At 44.1% G+C, this 19521-nt stretch overlaps 1 protein-coding gene across 3 annotated transcripts in view; it reads left to right on the top strand.

The window, feature by feature from the left end:
- Window positions 1-19521, top strand: part of FAM120C (family with sequence similarity 120 member C) — an 83896-nt gene that overhangs the window by 38832 nt on the left and 25543 nt on the right. For all 3 annotated transcript variants that reach the window (XM_089669131.1, XM_089669129.1, XM_089669132.1), the window contains exons 2-9: window positions 762-1008; window positions 1145-1227; window positions 3275-3403; window positions 3602-3704; window positions 5210-5292; window positions 13067-13347; window positions 17567-17846; window positions 18291-18462. In XM_089669131.1, the coding sequence (XP_089525257.1) occupies window positions 762-1008; window positions 1145-1227; window positions 3275-3403; window positions 3602-3704; window positions 5210-5292; window positions 13067-13347; window positions 17567-17846; window positions 18291-18462 (1378 nt within the window). The remainder of the gene's footprint in view (window positions 1-761; window positions 1009-1144; window positions 1228-3274; window positions 3404-3601; window positions 3705-5209; window positions 5293-13066; window positions 13348-17566; window positions 17847-18290; window positions 18463-19521) is intronic.

Genomic DNA, 19521 nt, shown 5'->3' with positions numbered 1-19521 from the left:
TTCAGTGGTTTTTGGTTTGTTTAAGAAAAAATAAAAAACCCAGAGGTGATTAAATACCACCAAAATAAAGCTCTATCTGTCACAAAAAAAGATAAAAATTTCATATGGGTACAGTGTTGCATGACCGCGTAATTGTCACTCAAAGTGCGACAGCGCTGAAAACTTTCAATTGGCCTGGGCAGGAAGGGGGTATAAGTGCCCGGTAGGCTAGTGGTTAAAGGCACAGGGCTGGCGCTATAAACGCTTTGTATTGCGAGAAAAATTTGTAAACCGAGACATTATTTTCAATGGATTTTCATTCGTAAACTGAAAATTACGTTAACCGAGGCGTTTGTAAACCGAGGTACCCCTAAAGGATTGTGTCAACTGGCTTTGGTCGTGTGTTGGTGGGCAAAAGCAAGGTGATTTCAGGCACATGCAGATTTCATTTGGGATCTTTTAGAGCTGCTTCTGTGATCAGACGTCATTGACAGGTTTTGTATATTTGACCTCTTAAGCTTTGAGCTGCTTTTTTGGTTGAATGGGAAGAGAAGCAGTACTAAAGTGAGCAAAAGCCTGTTGACACAGACCCTTCACCGTGTACTATGTCATCAACGTTTTCATGGACTGCTATTCTTACACAAACATTTCAGGTGCTCTGTAAAAATCTTCCCCTTTCAATGCTCGGTTCTATCTCCTGATATGCATGTTAAAACAATGAGCTCAGAGTGTTGTTTAGTAGCTTTATGAACCTTGTGATCTTTACTGTTTTTTTTTTTCAGGTATTTCAGAGCTTGGAGGATCATCACCTGGAAGTGGTTTCTTTTTTCCGGGAAAACGGATTTCACGGCCTCATCGCCCACGACTCTGAGTATGCTTTGTGTAACATCCCATCGTACTACAGCTCTCATGCTCTCAAGCTTAGCTGGAATGGGAAGAATCTTACCACCAACCAATTTCTAATGCAGGAAGTGGCCAAGCAGCTTGGCCTGAAGATGATCAACTTCCCAATCTTTGCTGCTCTCTTGGGTAAGTTGACAGCCAGTGAGCAATAACGCACTATAATGAAAAACCTCTGTTCCACTTATGAATGTATGTGTTTGCATTTAGTAACAGACAAATGCCTATTTGATATATTTAAATCGGTAATATAATCTTGCTTTAGGTAATCATATTCTTCCTGATGAAGATTTAGCTGCGTTTCATTGGAGCTTGCTGGGACCAGATCATCCTCTTGCATCTTTGAAGGTGATAGTCTTTAAATAAATTACATAAATACATTCTTGTCTGAGTTTAAATCAAAATGAAGTCCAGAAACAAGGGAAATCATACTGTACACCGGTAGTGGACTCCAAAGTACTTTTCAGACTTTATCTAATTCTCTTTTCCTTGTTCCAGTCAGTTAGAACAGGGCTTGTGGGTTAGAAGGTGTTTGTGGGTAAGACTCCTTGCTGCTTTTGATGGATAAACTGTAGTAAAGACACAAACAAAGGTACAAATAATATCTGAATGGCATGGAGTTCAGATTCCGATTGAGAATTCCAAATCAGAATACTTTATACTAAAAGGGACATTTTTAAGGTACAGTTACAATCAACAAGACAACACAGAATCACAATAAAAAACAAAAACAAGACACAATAACAACAATACAAATTACCAATAACAAGTTAATATAAACAATAGTCATGAATTAAAACGAAGCACTATACTGTAATAAGCTATCCCATCCTATTAAAACACCACACAGAATATTCACACCAATTGAAAAATAACAGAGAATCAAACTACAAAATGTACTTCCTCTAAACATTACCCTAAAAATGATTACACTTAATTAACCAATACTATAAAACTACATAAGAAACTGGATCATAAACCAGATTAAATCCTCACTCACAGAGAAGTAGTTTATAATCTGATCATTTGATGGCCACAAGTAAAAATGATTTCCTGTGTCATTCTGAGGTGCATTGTGGTTGTACACAATTAAATATAATGATCCTGCAACCTGCACAGTTTTTAGAGGACTTGTATATTTTATACCACCCCAAGTATATAGTTTGCCACTGAGGGTTGTATTTCAAAATCCATAACCTGAATAGTCTCAGGGTGGCCTGGTGTATATACATTATACTGAGGTGAGAACAAAAGGTCCTGAGACAGAATGTTGTGTGTCCTCTATGTACTGTAGGTGGAACTAAAATCCGTAATTCTTACCTCTGGTCCAGTATCTGCAAGGTCCCTCGCTGACGTGGCATCTTCTCCTTCTTTTCTTCTATGTGCCAGTCTTCGGCTGTCTTCATTGGCTGGTGCAGGTTGACATAACTCATTTGCATTCACAGGAGTTGAGTCATTCCGGCACAGTACCTGTGTGCCGGAATGAGTGAACACTTGCACATGTGCAGCTCAGTGTACATTTAAGGAAGACAGGGAACAGGTGGGTTTGATTTTTATTGTATAAGGGACATTGCCTCTCTCTTTTACAATAAGGAGCCTGTCTGCTCACAATAATTTTTTTATTTAGACCTTAGTTCCACTTTTAAAAAATCCCCTTATATACAGTGAGGATTTAAAGGCACCTGCTGTGAAACTACACTTCTGAAAGGTTTGAAGTCCCCTGCAGCTCTCACTGGTTCTTCCTGCTGAACTCCATGTCACTACAGGAGATGGTGGTAACATGGATGTCTTCAGAAGGAAATAGAGATACCAAGGACCCAAGACTGTCACTCCAGGAAGTGTTAGTTTTCCAATGGACCTTTGCGGAACAATAACCTCAGGTGGGCAGCAGTAAAGCTTAGTATTTACAGCCTTCTTTTACAGGTTTGTCTTGCCTTAAAAGTGAAATTCTGCCCAGACTATGCACACTGAGGTATTTACATACTCTGAACAAGCAGCAAATCATCTCTCAGCAGCTATAGGCATTGTGGAGAAATTAATTTTTTTTTGCAACATTGTCCTTAAGCCGGCCATAGATGGAGCGATTTTCTTTTCTGCAACCACAGGTTGGTGGGGGAGCTGCCTCCGCCTGGAGAACACAGTGATTTCTGCTAGCGGCTATAATAGCCGCCAGCAATAATTGCATGGAAAATCTTACAGGATGGTTGTACCCAAGTTGATCAATCACTTAACTTGGGTACATTCTGCCCGCTCATACATGGTTCGAATTTTGACCTGGCTGAGATTTGTCGTACAATTGCACATAAGGAGCAGGCAAGCTATATGTACATGTCAGAGCTTTGCCTGTTCAGAAAAGCCCGACATTCAAGCATTACCTGTGCTATGCTTCTTTCAGGTCCGTGCCCACCAGCTGGTCCTACCGCCTTGTGATGTAGTGATAAAAGCCGTTTCTGAGTATGTGGCCACAATCAAAGATGCTTCTAATTTAGACGTGGTCGGGAAGGAAATATTCAGACACTCTCAGGTGAGAGTTTGTAATGTTTTCTGCATTTTTGTTCACCAAGTTTCTGAATATGAGAGCAGCGTAATGAGATTCAGCCTAGATTTGTACTATGCAGTTGTTGCTGCTGATCTGGGAACTTTCTGCCTGATGCATCTGCTTTTTTTTTTTTACAATTCATTTAAAGATTTGAATGTTTTAAAATTTTGATTTGTTTTCCAGTCCAGGACAGAAGATAAGATTGAACGATTTAAAAAAGCTGTGGAATATTACTCAGTTGCAACCAAACAGCGTCCACCCCAAATGAACCCATCGCCTTTTGTTGGTGAGTATATGTAACTGGCTGTGTAGTTCAAATCGCTGACGTGTAGCACCGCTGCCTCATTCGCTGTCATGTGAACGCCTGAGGTGCTCATAGAATTTGTCTGCATTTATCATCTAGGCCAGGGGTGGGCAAACGTTTTGACTTGAGGGCCACAATGGGTTCATATATTGGACCCGGGGGCCGGACCAAGAGTAGATGAATGATGTGTATGTGTCATCCATAGTAAGTATAGTAATATTCCCCCATAGTAAGCATAGTAATTAATCCCCCATATAGTAATTCATCCCCCATATAGTAATTCATCCCCCATATAGTAATTCATCCCCCATAGTAATTCATCCCCCATAGTAATTCTTCCCCCATAGTAATTCATCCCCCATATAGTAATTCTTCCCCCATAGTAATTCATCCCCCATATAGTAATTCATACCCCCTATAGTAATTCATCCCCCATATAGTAATTCATCCCCCATAGTAATTCATCCCCCATATAGTAATTCATCCCCCATAGTAATTCATCCCCCATATAGTAATTCATCCCCCATATAGTAATTCATCCCCCATAGTAATTCATCCCCCATATAGTAATTCATCCCCCATATAGTAATTCATCCCCCATAGTAATTCATCCCCCATATAGTAATTCATCCCCCATATAGTAATTCATCCCCCATAGTAATTCATCCCCCATATAGTAATTCATCCCCCCTATAGTAATTCATCCCCCATAGTAATTCATCCCCCATATAGTAATTAATTCCCCATATTAATTCATCCCCCATATTAAGTCCCCAAGTCCCCCCTGTGTCAATTCACTTACCTTTGCTCCGCGCGTTCCTCTCGCCGTGTTCCCGCGCCGTTCCGGTGTAGCATGAAAATCTGTCTCCTATGAGGATCTGTCCCCCTCGACGTATCTGCGCATGTGCCAGTTTCAGGCATTAGCAGCCGATCGGCGATCTCCAGCACATGCGCAGATACGTCGAGGGGGACAAATCCTCATAGGAGACAGATTTTCATGCTACACCGCAGGGCGGACTGTGAGAGGAGCCTAGCGGGAGCCTAGCTCCGCGGGCCGGCTTAAAAGGTCCGCCGGGCCGTAGTTTGCCCATTGCTGATCTAGGCATATTAGTCAATTCAGGCCGCACGCAAAATTCTCTTTTCCTCCAAAGCTTTTTATTTTGCTCTTAGTGATACAAATGCATCCATGTTGTCCCCACCTAGGAATGGCCCCTCAATGCCTTCCACCATTGAAAGCTTGATCGCAAGCATCCCTGTATAGCAGAGCAAGAGTGTAAAAGCAAGTAGCAGCACAAGGAACCAGTCAGTTCATGTGCTGAGAGGAGGCATGCTGATAGCAGGAGAAAGCAGGAAGGAAGAAAAGCTCATCAGCTTCTTGCTTCCTTTACTGTTCAGTTACAGGCTGGGGTAGGTCCAGTGGGTTAAATCATGCTCATCAGACTGAGGACACCTAGCAGCAATTAAAAAAAATGTATTATTTCCTTTAGTTGCAGGATACCCACCCAATCAGTTTGGAATTCCTCATCTTCCTCATAACCAGATGGGGGGAATGCCTGTTGGGAAGCCCATGGTGAGTTTTGCATAAAATATATCTTAACCTCTGATAAATTATGTAATATATTGTAACTGCTTACCAATCCTTAGATGTGGTGACTGCGTTTTTGTTTGTTTTTTATTTCTTTTGTTATAAAGGACTGCGTTTGTTTAATTCCTTTCTCTTTTCGTACCTGGTAATCCTGCAAGTAACAAATGTCTTGTGCTATCCTTGCTGTGTGCCTGGACTGCTGTAAGCTGCCATGAATATGGCTCCTGTATGAAGAAATGTGGCCACCATACAAGTGTATTATTGCTTATGGAGTTATAATTTACTTTTCACTCTAACCTACACTAGTGGGGTTTGTTGTAGCTGCTGGACAAGTATGTAAAGGGCTCTTAAAGCATTTGAGGTTTTGCATTGGATTGTTGATATCAGCCATTCTGTTGTGCACTGATATTCCACTAATTATCTTCTTTAAGCCCTGGTTCACACTAGAACGTGGTGTGGGAAACCCGCAATACGTTCACATTTCCAGCACCACATTCAAAAAGCACTGAGCTAGCAGTACTTTTGTGTGATGCTGCGTGATTTGCGTCCATTCAAAATGAATTGTCTCAAATTGCACCACACCGAATTGCATGTGAATTGCACCGGAATGCGGTGCACATTCTTGTTGCGATACATAGTATGAACCTAGAGTAAAAAGCAGTGTCTGGTGTTTTTCCATTATATTTTCTTATGGTAATGACTTAAAAAATACATTTTCACATGTACCGTATTTTCCGGCGTATAAGACGACTTTTTACCCCTTGAAAATCCTCTCAAAAGTCGGGGGTCGTCTTATACGCCGGTAAACGGCATACTGACACTTTTTAGGGGGGCGGTGCGGTGCCGTCGCCGCCCCCCCCCCCCCCCTTCCAGCGGAAGGAACACTAAGTACAGGGGTGGGCAGGGGCTGCTGTTTCTTACCTGGCTCCGGTCCCACGACGATCCGGTCCAGGAAGCGCGGCTGCTCCCTCAGTATGGCCACTGGATGTTCGCGCGGCTGCTCGGCTCCGCCTCCTCACCGGTGATTGGCCGCCAGAACTGTAGCTCAGGAAAGGCACACAGGCGGCCAATCACCGGCGAGGGAATGGAGCCGAGCGGCCCCGCGAAAATCGAGTGAAGGAGCGGCCGGTAAGTGTGCTGTGTAGAGGTGCTGCTGCAACCACATATGCTGGCTGCAGCAGCACCATACTAGAACAGGGGTCAGCAAGTGTAATTGATGTCAGTGGGAGGAATAGTGCCCCATCATTGGTGTCACTGATACTAATGATGGGGCATTATTCCTCCCACTGACACCAACGATGGGGCACTATTCCTCCCCCCCACTGACACCAACGATGGGGCACTATTCCCCCCCCCCCCACTGACACCAACGATGGGGCACTATTCCACCCCCCACTGACACCAACGATGGGGCACTATTCCACCCCCCACTGACACCAACGATGGGGCACTATTCCACCCCCCACTGACACCAACGATGGGGCACTATTCCACCCCCCACTGACACCAACGATGGGGCACTATTTCACCCCCCACTGACACCAACGATGGGGCACTATTCCTCCCACTGACACCAACGACGGGGCACTATTCCTCCCACTGACACCAAGGTTGGGACACTATTCCTCCCACTGACACCAATGATGGGGCACTATTCCTCCCACTGATACCAATGATGGGGCACTATTCCCCCCACTGATACTAAAGATGGGGCACTATTCCTCCCACTAATACCAATGATCGGGCACTATTCCTCCCACTGATAACAATGATGGGGCACTATTCCCCCCACTGATACCAATGATGGGGCACTATTCCGCCCACTGAAACCAGTGATGAGGCACTATTCCTCCCACTGATACCAATGATGGGGCACTATTCCTCCCACTGATACCAACGATGGGGCACTATTCCTCCCACTAATACCAACGATGGGGCACTATTCCTCCACTGACACCAATGATGGGGCACTATTCCCCCCACTGACACCAATGATGGGGCACTATTCCGCCCACTGAAACCAGTGATGAGGCACTATTCCTCCCACTGATACCAATGATGGGGCACTATTCCTCCCACTAATACCAATGATGGGGCACTATTCCTCCCACTGAAACCAATGATGGGGCACTATTCCTCCACTGACACCAATAATGGGGCACTATTCCTCCCACTAATACCAATGATGGGGCACTATTCCTCCCACTAATACCAATGATGGGGAACTATTCCTACCACTGATACCAATGATGGGGCACTATTCCTCCCACTGACACCAATGATGGGGCACTATTCCTCCCACTGACACCAATGATGGGTCACTATTCCTCCCACCGACACCAATGATGGGGCACTATTCCTCCCACTAATACCAATGATGGGGAACTATTCCTACCACTGATACCAATGATGGGGGCACTATTCCTCCTACTGATACCAATGATGGGGCACTATTCCTCCCACTGATACTAATGATGGGGAACTATTCCTCCCACTAACACCAATGATGGGGCACTATTCCTCACACTGATACCAATGATGGGGCACTATTCTTCCCACTAACACCAATGATGGGGCACTATTCCTCACACTGATACCAATGATGGGGCACTATTCCTCCCACTGACACCAATGATGGGGCACTATTCTTCCTACTGACACCAATGCTGGGGCACTATTCCTCCCACTGACACCAATGATGGGGCACTATTCCTCCCACTAACACCAATGATGGGGCACTATTCCTCACACTGATACCAATGATGGGGCACTATTCTTCCCACTGACACCAATGATGAGGCACTATTCCTCCCACTGACACCAATGATTGGGCACTATTCTTCCCACTGACACCAATGATGGGGCACTATTCTTCCCACTGACACCAATGATGAGGCACTATTCCTCCCACTGATACCAATGATGGGGCACTATTCCTCCCACTGGCACCAATAATGGAGCACTATTCCTCCCACTGATACCAATGATGGGGCACTATTCCTCCCACTGACACCAATGATGGGGCACTATTTTTCCCACTGACACCAATGATGAGGCACTATTCCTCCCACTGATACCAATGATGGGGCACTATTCCTCCCACTGACACCAATGATGGGGCATTACTCCTCCCACTGATACCAATGATGGGGAACTATTCCTCCCACTGATCCCAATGATGGGGCACTATTCCTCCCACTAATACCAATGATGGGGCACTATTCCTCCCACTGATACCAATGATGGAGCACTATTCCTCCCACTGATACCAGTGATGGGGCACTATTCCTCCCACTGATACCAATGATGGGGAACTATTCCTCCCACTGATCCCAATGATGGAGCACTATTCCTCCCACTAATACCAATGACGGGGCACTATTCCTCCCACTGATACCAATGATGGGGCACTATTCCTCCCACTGATACCAGTGATGGGGCACTATTCCTCCCACTGATACCAATGATGGGGCACTATTCCTCCCACTGACACCAATGACAGGGCACTATTCCTCCCACTAATACCTATGACGGGGCACTATTCCTCCCACTGACACCAATGATGGGGCACTATTCCTCCCACTGACACCAATGATGGGGCACTATTCCTCCCACTGACACCAATGATGGGGCACTATTCCTCCCACTGATACCAATGATGGGGCACTATTCCTCCCACTGACACCGATGATGGGGCACTATTCCTCCCACTGGTGTGCATTGGAAGAGGGGTAGTCTTATACGGCGAGTATAGCCCAAACACTACATTTTAGCAGGAAAAGTAGGGGGTCATCTTATACACCCACTCGTCTTATACGCCGGAAAACACGGTATTTGTGTAGTTAAATGTTATTTCATATCTATACATTTCCAGGCAGCAGGTGGAGTGCTAGTCTTCTTTTCACATATTTACCATGTTAACCTTAACTGCTTAGCTACATGAAAGTCTAAAAGGAAATGCATCTGTTCTCTTTAAAACCCATAATTTTTTTCACAAACGGTGTTGTGAATGCATCCTATAATAAATATTTATTTGATGGTTGTAGACTGATTTTAAATAATGGTCAAATTCTTCCAGAGCATCATGGAAGTTCCTTAGATCTTCCAGGTTGGTTATGGGTTTGCAGGAAATGCCACGTCCTTGACAGCCAACAGTCCATTTTACATTGGTGTGAGATGAGGGAGAGTCTGTTCAGCTTAAAGCTGGGAGCTGCTGAGGTGCAGCAGAGACAGAAAGGTTGTAACCTCACTCTTCAAAACAGCTGACCAGTCTAACGTCCCTTCTTTTTTCCTACAGGTACACTTAAAAAAATGTTTGAATTTCTAATTCTAATCCAACTGCAGGACGTAACATACAATATATTGTCAAAAGTATTGGGCCTGCCCTCCAAATCACTGGATTCAGGTGTTCCAATCACCTCCGTGCCCACAGGTGTATACAATCAAGCCCCTAGGCATGCAGACTGCTTCTACAAACATTGGTGAAAGAATGGGTCGCTCTCAGGAGCTCAGGGACTCCAAGCGTGGTCCTGTGATAGGTTGTCACCTGTGCAGTAAGTCCATACGTGACATTTCTTGGCTACTAAATATTCCACGCTCAACTGTTAGTGGGATTATAACAAAGTGGAAGCAACTGGGAACAACAACAACTCAGCCACCAAGTGGTAGGCCACGTATCATGACAGAGCGGGGTCAGCGCATGCTGAAACGCACAGTGCGCAGAAGTTGCCAACTGTCTGCAGAGTGAATAGCTAAAGACCTCCAAACTTGGTGTGGTCTTCAGATGAGCATAACAACAGTGTGTAGAGAGCTTCATGGAATGGGTTTCCATGGCCGAGCAGCTGCATCCAAGCCTTACATCACCAAGTACAATGCAAAGCGTCGGATGCAGTGGTGTAAAGCACACCGCCACTGGACTCTAGAGCAGTGGAGACCTGTTCTCTGGAGTGACCAATCACGCTTCTCTGTCCGGCAATCCAATGGACATGTCTGGGTTTGGCGGTTGCCAGGAGAAAGGTACTTGGCTGACTGCACTGTGCCAGTTGTGAAGTTTGGTGGAGGGGGGATTATGGTGTGGGGTCCTTTTTCAGAGGTTGGGCTTGGCCCCCTAGTTCCAGTGAAGGCGTCAGCATACCAAGACATTTTGGACAATTTCATGCTCCCAGCTTTGTGGGAAGAATTTGGGGAGGGCCCCTTCCTGTTCCAACATGACTGCGCACCAGTGCACAAAGCAAGGTCCATAAAGACATAGATGAGTGAGTTTGGGGTGGAGGAACTTGACTGGCCTGCACAGAGTCCTGCCCTCAACCCCATAGAACACCTTTGGGATGAATTAGAGCGGAAACTGTGAGCCAGGCCTTCTCATCCTACATCAGTGCCTGACCTCACAAATGTGCTTCTGGAAGAATGGTCCAACCTTCCCATAGACACCCTCCTAAACCTTGTGGACGGCCTTCCCAGAGGAGTTGAAGCTGTTATAGCTGCAAAGGGCGGGGCCAACTCAATATTGAACCCTCCGGACTAAGACTGGGAGGCCATTAAAGGTCACGTGCGGGGAAAGACAGGCCGACCAATACTTTTGACAATATAGTGTGTATAATTTTTTTTTAGTTTAGATAAAATGGTGAAGGTCTAGAACCACTGCCAGGTTTTTATTGCTGTCTGTGTATCATTTAGGTAGATTCACTCTCTCCCTGTTTGTCCTGATCACCATTGTCATCAGAATTAGAGCGAGAGTGAATCCATTTTAATTTGACCCCAGAACAGGAATAGATTGGAAATCTTTCCAGTGAGGAAACTTGTTCCCTTGATAACGGTCATAGAGTGGATTTCCCTCACATTTGGTAAGATATCCTTTCACTTCCTGTTGTGTCTACCGAATGGGAAGTGAAGGGAAATCTCCCTAATGAGCCATTTTAACTTTTCTGTATTCTATCCAAAATGACAAAAAATGTTTGAGCTTTAGATATACTTTAAATGGTAGGTGGTTATTGGCATTTGGAGAGGTGGGACAGGAGGGTCACTTGGACAGATGCACCTTGTAGGACTGGCCATGTTATGTTAAGGGTTCATAAACATTATACTTCTGAGACAAAGTTTACATTGATTTAGCTACAGTTGTGTCCAAAATTATTCAACCCCCAATGCTGTAAAGGGGTTTAGGGACTATAGTGTACATTTGGAATTGTATTCAGAATCAAATCCTACAAGGACGTTGTAACTACCCAAATGCAACTAAAATGACATCAATTGTTTATGTAATACAGTAGTAAATGGTTCTTATGTGGTTTCTTCATTGCCACAATTATTCAACCCCTTAAAGACTACCACTCTGAAGAACAGAGGTTCATACAGGTGCTTTCCATCAGGTATTGAAAACACCTGTGGATGTCACCGAGCAGCAATCAAGCATAATAAGCACCAATTAGGCAGCTTTAAAATGACTGTGATACTCAGCTCCTTCTAGACATTTACTGGTGTGGTTACAAACATGGTGAAGGCAAGAGAATGGTCCAGGAAGACAAGAGAAGAGGTGATTTCTCTTCACAGGAAGGGCAATGGCTATAAGAAGATTGCAAAGATGTTAAACATACCAAGAGACACCTTAGGAAGCATCATTCGCAAATTCAAGGCAAAGGGCACTGTTGAAACGCTACCTGGTCGTGGCAGAAAGAAGATGCTGACTTCGACTGCTGTGCGCTACCTGAAGCGTAGAGTGGAGAGAAGTCCCCGTGTGACTGCTGAGGAACTGAGAAAAGATTTGTCAGATGTGGGTACAGAAGTTTCAGCCCAGACAATAAGACGCACACTGCGTAATGAAGGCCTCCGTGCCAGAACTCCCAGGCGTACCCCCTTGCTGTCTCCAAAGAATAAGAAGAGTCGACTGCAGTATGCCAAAAGCCATGTGGACAAACCACAAAAGTTGTGGGATAGTGTTCTGTGGACTGATGAAACAAAATTAGAACTGTTTGGGCCCATGGATCAACGCTATGTTTGGAGGAGGAAGAACAAGGCCTATGATGAAAAGAACACCTTGCCTACTGTGAAGCATGGTGGAGGGTCAATCATGCTTTGGGGCTGTTTTGCTTCTGCAGGTACAGGGAAGCTTCAGCGTGTGCAAGGTACCATGAATTCTCTTCAGTACCAGGAGATATTGGATGGAAACGTGATGCAGTCCGTCACACACCTGAGGCTTGGGAGACGTTGGACCTTTCAACAGGACAATGATCCCAAGCATACCTCCAAGTCCACTAGAGCATGGTTGCAGAGGAAAGGCTGGAACATTTTGGAGTGGCCATCGCAGTCACCAGACTTAAATCCGATTGAGAACCTCTGGTGGGACTTAAAGAAAGCAGTTGCAGTGCGCAAGCCTAAGAATGTGACTGAACTGGAGGCCTTTGCCCATGAAGAATGGGCGAAGATACCCGTAGATCGCTGCAAGACACTTGTGTCAAGCTATGCTTCACGTTTAAAAGCTGTTATAACTGTAAAAGGATGCTGTACTAAGTACTAAGATTGAATGTCACTTGGGGGTTGAATAAAACTGATAATGCTGTGAGCACAGAAAAGACATTTGTGGTTATTTCATTATAACTGTTATGTTATATTTGTCTGACCTACAAGTGCCTCTTTAATGTAAATGTAAGCAAGATGACTGAATGATCAAAAGCAATGTCAAACTGGCCAAAACACTCAATTTCAGTGGGGGTTGAATAATTTTGGACACAACTGTATAATCTTTTTTTTTTTTATTTTATAGTTTAGCCATCAGATGCCTCCAAAGCTTCCCTATCAGCATCACCCGTTTCCTCCAGGACCCAACTCTGGTTTTGTGTTTCCTCCTCACCCCATGGGTGACCTATCTCACTTTCATGACGAAAACCTTCTGAAAGGGGGACCATTCTCAGGCTGGTCCATGCCGTATGACACAACTGCCTCCAAGTTCCCCAACCACTTGACTTTGAAGCCTTCTCCTTCATCTGGCCATGACTCATCCCCGTCCTCTTCTTCTGATGAAGATCAGAATAGTGCAGCATCAAAGTAGGTCTATGAATTTATATGATGTTTCTGCAGTTGACAGCTTATGTTTGTGTGTTTTGTTTTTTTAATATATGAGTGTAAAATTAATTTGGCAAGGCTAAAGGTTGAGTATACTTAACTTAGGTCTCCCTTAAACTCTCTGACCATCTTACAACCAGCGTATGAATTTGGCAAGGTTAACCGCATGCCGCCCAGCCACTGTAGATATACGGCGGCAGGGCAGCACTCACAGGCAAAACCACGTTTTAAGACGTGTGTTTTGTAAACAAATAGGGGGCGCGTGCGAGGCGCGCCGCCACCGTATTTGTCCCGCAGATCACCGCCGCAGATGTCAGTCGCCGGGTCACAGCCGCTCCTTAGCGGCTATGTCCCGGCGATCGGCGGCAAACAGTGACAGACAGCACAGCTGCAGTAGCTGTGCTGTCTGTCACTTCCTTCTCAGCTCGAGGATGAGCTGATCGAGAAAGAACAGTTTCTCTTTCTCGATCAGCCTTGTCCCGCCCAGTACACACCCCGCCCCCTAGTAAAACACTCCCCTCACTCCTATAACCCTTCCCTGCAAAATAAAGTTAACCCCTTCCTCCCCATTGCCATTAGTACAGTGTCAGTTTTTTTTTTTTTGCACTGATCACTGTATTAGTGTTTTTGGGGATGTCAGTGACCCCAAGTCAGTACCCCCCAATGTCAAAATGTCTGCCGCAGTCCCGCCATAAGTCGCTGGTCGCTGCCATAAGTCACTGATCGCCGCCATACTTCGCTGATCGCCGCCATTATTAGTATAAAAAAACCCTAAAAATCCCAGTATCTTTACCGCCATTTGTAAAAGCTATAACTTTCACGTAAACCAATTAATTTACACTTATTGTTTTTTTTTTTAGCAAAGACATGTCGCAGAATGCATTTTGGCCTAAATTTATGACTAAATTTGATTTTTGCATTTTTTTTTTACTGGACATGTTTTATAGCAAAAAGTCCAAAATATTGTTTTTTTTCCCTCAAAATTGTCAGCCTTTTTTTTTTATAGCGCAAAAAATAAAAACCGCACAGGCGATCAAATACCACCGAAAGAAAGCTCAATTTGTGGGGAACAAAGGATGTAAATTTCATTTATGTACCGTATTGCATGACCGCGCAATTGTCCGTTAAACTAGCGCAGCGCTGTATAGCAAAAAAATGGCGTAAATTGCAGTATTTATATCATAGTTTGTAGACGCTATAACTTCCATACAAAGCAATCAATATACACTTATTGGGATTTTTTTACCAAAAACATGGAGCAGAATACATTTTGGCCTAAATTTATTACCAACTTTGAGTTTACTATATATTTTTTATAGCTGAAAATAAAAAATATTGTTTTTCTTCAAACTTTTTGGCCTTTTTTTGTTTATACCGTGAAAAATAAAAAGCGCACAGGTGATCAAATTACACCGAAAGAAAGCTCTATTTGTGTGAAAAAAAGGACGTAAATTTCGTTTGGGTGCAGCATTGCATGACCGCACAATTATCAGTTGAATTAGTGCAGCGCCGAGTAGCAAAAAGAGGCCTGGTCATTAAGGGGGGTAAATCCTCTGGAGGTCAAGTGGTTAAAGGATGAGTATACTTGAGGTGATGGGAGCTGCCATAAAAATGTATTAGCATGCTGCTGGTGTAGGAGCTTCCATCTTGGTCATCGGCCCTGGAGCATGCACCAGCAAGTTGTGCAGTTTTATAGAAGCCTCCTGAGCCCTCTTGTCCTGAATTGTATTGTAATTGTACTACCTCCTTTTTGTTTTGTAAGGCTCTACAAAAACTGAGGGCGGTATTTAACCATTTGACGCCCGGCCTATGGCCAAATGGCGTCCGTAAAAATGTATTAGCTTTCCGGGAGGCCGCCATATGGCGTCCTCCCGCACATGCGCAGGTCGCGCGCTTGCAGAGCCAGATCTGTCACCGGCTGTGTACCTCGGACACGGCTGATGACAGATCTGAGTACCGCCTCCGTTGCCGGTACCATGTGACCTGCTGTGACCAATCACAGCAGGTCACATGACAGTTGTATACAATGGATGGCTTCATTCATGCCATCCATTGTATACTACTGCCTAGCTGTGAATGGTCACAGCAGGTCACATGCACATCTCATGTGATTAGCCGTGGCCAAATCACAGCTAAGCACAAAAAAAAAAAAAAACCCCTGAATGAATCGATGTCATTCAGGTAAATGCTTGCTTATAGCAAAGTAATTCTTTGCTATAAGCAAATTGTGTAAAAAAAAAAAAAAAAAATACTGATCACTTCCCCAAAGTAGTACAATGTTACTATGGTAACATTATACTACTTTGGACATAGTGAAATATGAAAAAAAAATCTTAAAAAAAATGTAATAAAAAATTTAAAATAAAAAAAATATATATATATTTTTTTGCACACTGTTACCAGTCAGTGTCCCTGATCACCACCATGCTAGTTATATGATGACGCTGTACTGCACTGGTGACAGTATGTAAAAAAAAAAAATTGTGAAAATAATTTTTTTTATTTTTTCCGAAAAATTATGACAAAAAAATACAACTTCAAAAAACTCGCCATGCCTCTTATGAAGTACGTCGGACTGTCTACTCTGCAAAAAGGGCTCATTTGGGGGATATCTGTACTTTTCTGACATTCTCGGACCTCAAGAAATTAGATTGGCTGTCAGTACTTAAGGATTGATCAATATTCAGATCTATACCAAATGTGGCAAATGTTAAGCGCTGCGAATACATTCTGAATGCACTGTAACTTGAGTAAATACAGCTGGAAACAGAAACTGTGTCGGTCTTCATTTCAGGCTGCAAAGCAACAAAATGTGATTGTTTTAAAGGAGGTGATTATTTTTTCTACTCACTGTACCTCCTTTTTTGGAGGCCACGCTGGCGCTTTTTACTTCTTCCAAATGCCCCCTCAGCAAGCCAGGCGGGGCACCTATCTGAGCCAGGCTGTGTGCATCCATAGACACACACAGTGTGGATCGGCTATGCTCCTCTTTCCCTCCTCACTGGATTTAACTTACAGCAGCGGGAGCCTATGGCCTGTGAGACCGGTGACAGGAGCAGTGCTGCAGATGGAGCAGAGCTGGATCAGTGTGAGGATCTAAGTACATTTGTAGGGATGGGGTTGGGGGAAAATAGGAAGTAGAATGTTTTTTACCTTCATGCAGGGAATGTATAAAAGTAAAAAACATTTACACTTTAAACCACTTTAAGCTTGTAAATGTACAGTATTGTGCAGACATGTCCAGCCTGGAGAAAGTGGCTGAAAGTCTGTATATAGAGGGGGCTAAGTGTCGCATACAACAGTACCTTGGCTAATAGCTAAAGTGGCCTTAATGCAGGCAGCATCACCACTCCTTGTCTGTTCTCTCAACCACAGGGTGTACTTACAGAACCAACAGTGCCATGTATAGAATACAACTGCATATTAAAGTCTGTGGTTTTTGCTACATTCCTTTTGAAAATCTTTTTCATTCTTAAAGAAATATATGGATTCTCTAAAACCCCAATGCCCAACCTGCAGCTCGAGAGCCACATGCAGCCCTTTTTGTACTTGCTGTGTGGCCCTTTGCAGGACCCAGCAGTCAGTAGGACAAGCAGCCGTTTGTAAAGAGTCTTCAATGACAGTGATCTCTAGCAGTCTCATGTAGCATGTCCCCAGTCTCTATCTACTGTAGTGTCTATTCCAGGGTTTCTCAATCAGGTTCCTCCAGAGATTGCTAGGAGTTCCTTGAATAATTTAGTAATATCCGCCTCTCAGACACTGACACCATTGATCCTTTTAGCCATCTATAAGGGGGTAATTCTTCCCAATGACCACAAGAGTAAGGAGCATTCTTCCCACTGACCATCACACTAATGTATCATGAGTTGTAGATATAGTAATTTTTAGCAGGGGTTGCCTTACACCAGAAATTTATTTCAATGGTTCCTCTGTGAAGAAAAGGTTGAGGAAGGCCGACCTATTCACAGGTGCCCAGGTTGCATGTTTGCAGTCTCTGATCATCTCATCTCATATGTGTGAAGTCTCTGATAGTCTTCTGTGGTATACTGGACATTATGTGTGGCCCTTTAGAGCTGCCATAGTGGAGGCCCCCCACTCCTCGTATGTTGACAACCACTGCTGTAAAAGACTAAAATAGTTTTATACTATGGTGTGCCTTGGTAGTATTTAATTTTTTTTTTCTTTACTCTCCATCATACAGTCATGTCACAGAGGCACGACAGCACAAGACCAATTGGGAGGAGTCCTCCGGAGAGAAAATGACACAGAATTGGGGCCACCAGTCAGGATCTGGAGAATCCCAACAAAATATGGGGCAAAATGAATCCCAGATTCCATCCCTGCTATCCATGGCGACCAGAAACCACATGGATATCACCACACCACCTTTACCTCCTGTGGCTCCTGAAGTATTACGAGTGGCAGAGCACAGACATCGAAGGGGTCTCATGTACCCATACATCTACCATGTCCTCACTAAGGTTTGTGCAGCACAAAAAATGCCGTATAAAGGAACCTCTGGGGAAGTCAAGCATTTGGGGTTGTTACTCTAGCAATTCCACCTGTCATATATTCCAGTACAAGTTTGCACAACTAAATAAAGGACTTCCCCTTACATACAATCCAACCCCATTCAGGAGTATATTTAGGTTATCTTTTGCAGTCACTTAGGCTAAGAAAATGATATTTGTCAACAATACAACCAGTTTAATTGCAACAATTGTGCAGTTTGACTTTTAAGCAGTAATTTGCACTTCCAACATGTACATGGAGTCCAGGAAGGTCCCATTGTTTGTTAGGCTGAAGACGAGCAGATCTCTTGCCATCTTTCATTTTTGATGAGAAATCTGCACGTCTGTGGCAGTCCTGTTACTGAAGGTGGTATACACAGCTTACCTTTATCTGGCTTTCTCTTCTTCCCATAGGGTGAGATTAAATTGCCAGTGTGCATAGAGGATGAATGCAACACTGATCTCCCCCCTGCCACCATTCTTTTCCGCCCAGCACGCCAATATGTATACGGAGTCTTATTCAGCCTGGCTGAGACTCAGAGGCGGCTTGAGCGGCTAGCCATGCGCAGGCGTCTGCCAGTGGATGGTAAGGGAATTGTTATGTTTTGTTTTTTTTCATTGATGTAGTTGTTTTGGTATGTTCTATATGTGTTGTGTGTATTGTGGGGTTACACAGTTCTGAGTACATTACAACAGTCGTGGCAAAAACACAGAATTTGTATGCCTTGTTAATTTCCTGTCTTGGCTAGTTTCCTCTTCTCTTAGTCCCTATAAGTCCTTTGTTCTACTAAGCAGACTTATCTGAAACCTAATCTTCCTAAGGATATTTTTGTCTGTTGTTTTGCTGTCATCCTTTCTGCTTAGTTGCCGAGTTGTCTTCAATTATTTGCCATGTCATTGCCAAACTGTCCTTTACCTGTCATGTGATTGAGTGTTAAAGGACCATCTTATTATTCCCACTTGTGCATGTAAATGTACCTGTAACTCTTCATAAATTGTCCGACTTTTTGTCCTGTTCACCCGAGCTTTGCTCCCTAAAAAACGAGCTGTGTTCGGATCGTTCTTCAGAAAGCATTTGACAGGTGGTGAGGAGGTGTTGTATCAGCCTCCTCATCTCCTGCTTTTTACCCCTTGAACCCCACATTGGAGCGCTGCAACCGTGTGCATTGCATGCACTAGTGGGGTGTTTACAGTGCAACCCCAGTCACTTGGAAGCAACATTTGTTATGATTGCTGCCAACCCTTGGCTGCTGCCAATGCGGGTAAAGAGGGTAGCAGTTGAGGGTGGTAAAAGCACTGCTCAGCTGTGAGGTTGTACTGCCCCCCTCCCCCCCAACGTCACATGTGAATGAGCCCTTATGTAACTTTACACTTTGATTGCTTTCATTCTTAGTGTTTTTTACAGAACATTGAAATCTGTGAAGAAGCTGAGATGTAAGTCATGACATTCGCAGGCTACAAATGTCCAGGCATTAGCTACAATTACATTCAAACCTCCTCCTTCCCCTCTGGACCGTGTCCTATTTTTCTTTTTCCTTGTTCCAGTAGCAAGAAACTTGCTTACTGTGACATCATCCAAAGGCTTGTCAAATTCCTAAAAGGCAGCTGAAGGGAGGTCAGTTCCTACTAGTGCAGACTTGCCCCC

The sequence above is a fragment of the Staurois parvus genome, unplaced genomic scaffold (assembly GCF_062004578.1).
Source record: "Staurois parvus isolate SC_StPar_1 unplaced genomic scaffold, SC_StPar_1.0 ptg000068l, whole genome shotgun sequence".
Classification (NCBI taxonomy): Eukaryota; Metazoa; Chordata; class Amphibia; order Anura; family Ranidae; genus Staurois; species Staurois parvus.
This window is presented reverse-complemented; position numbering and strand designations above follow the sequence as displayed.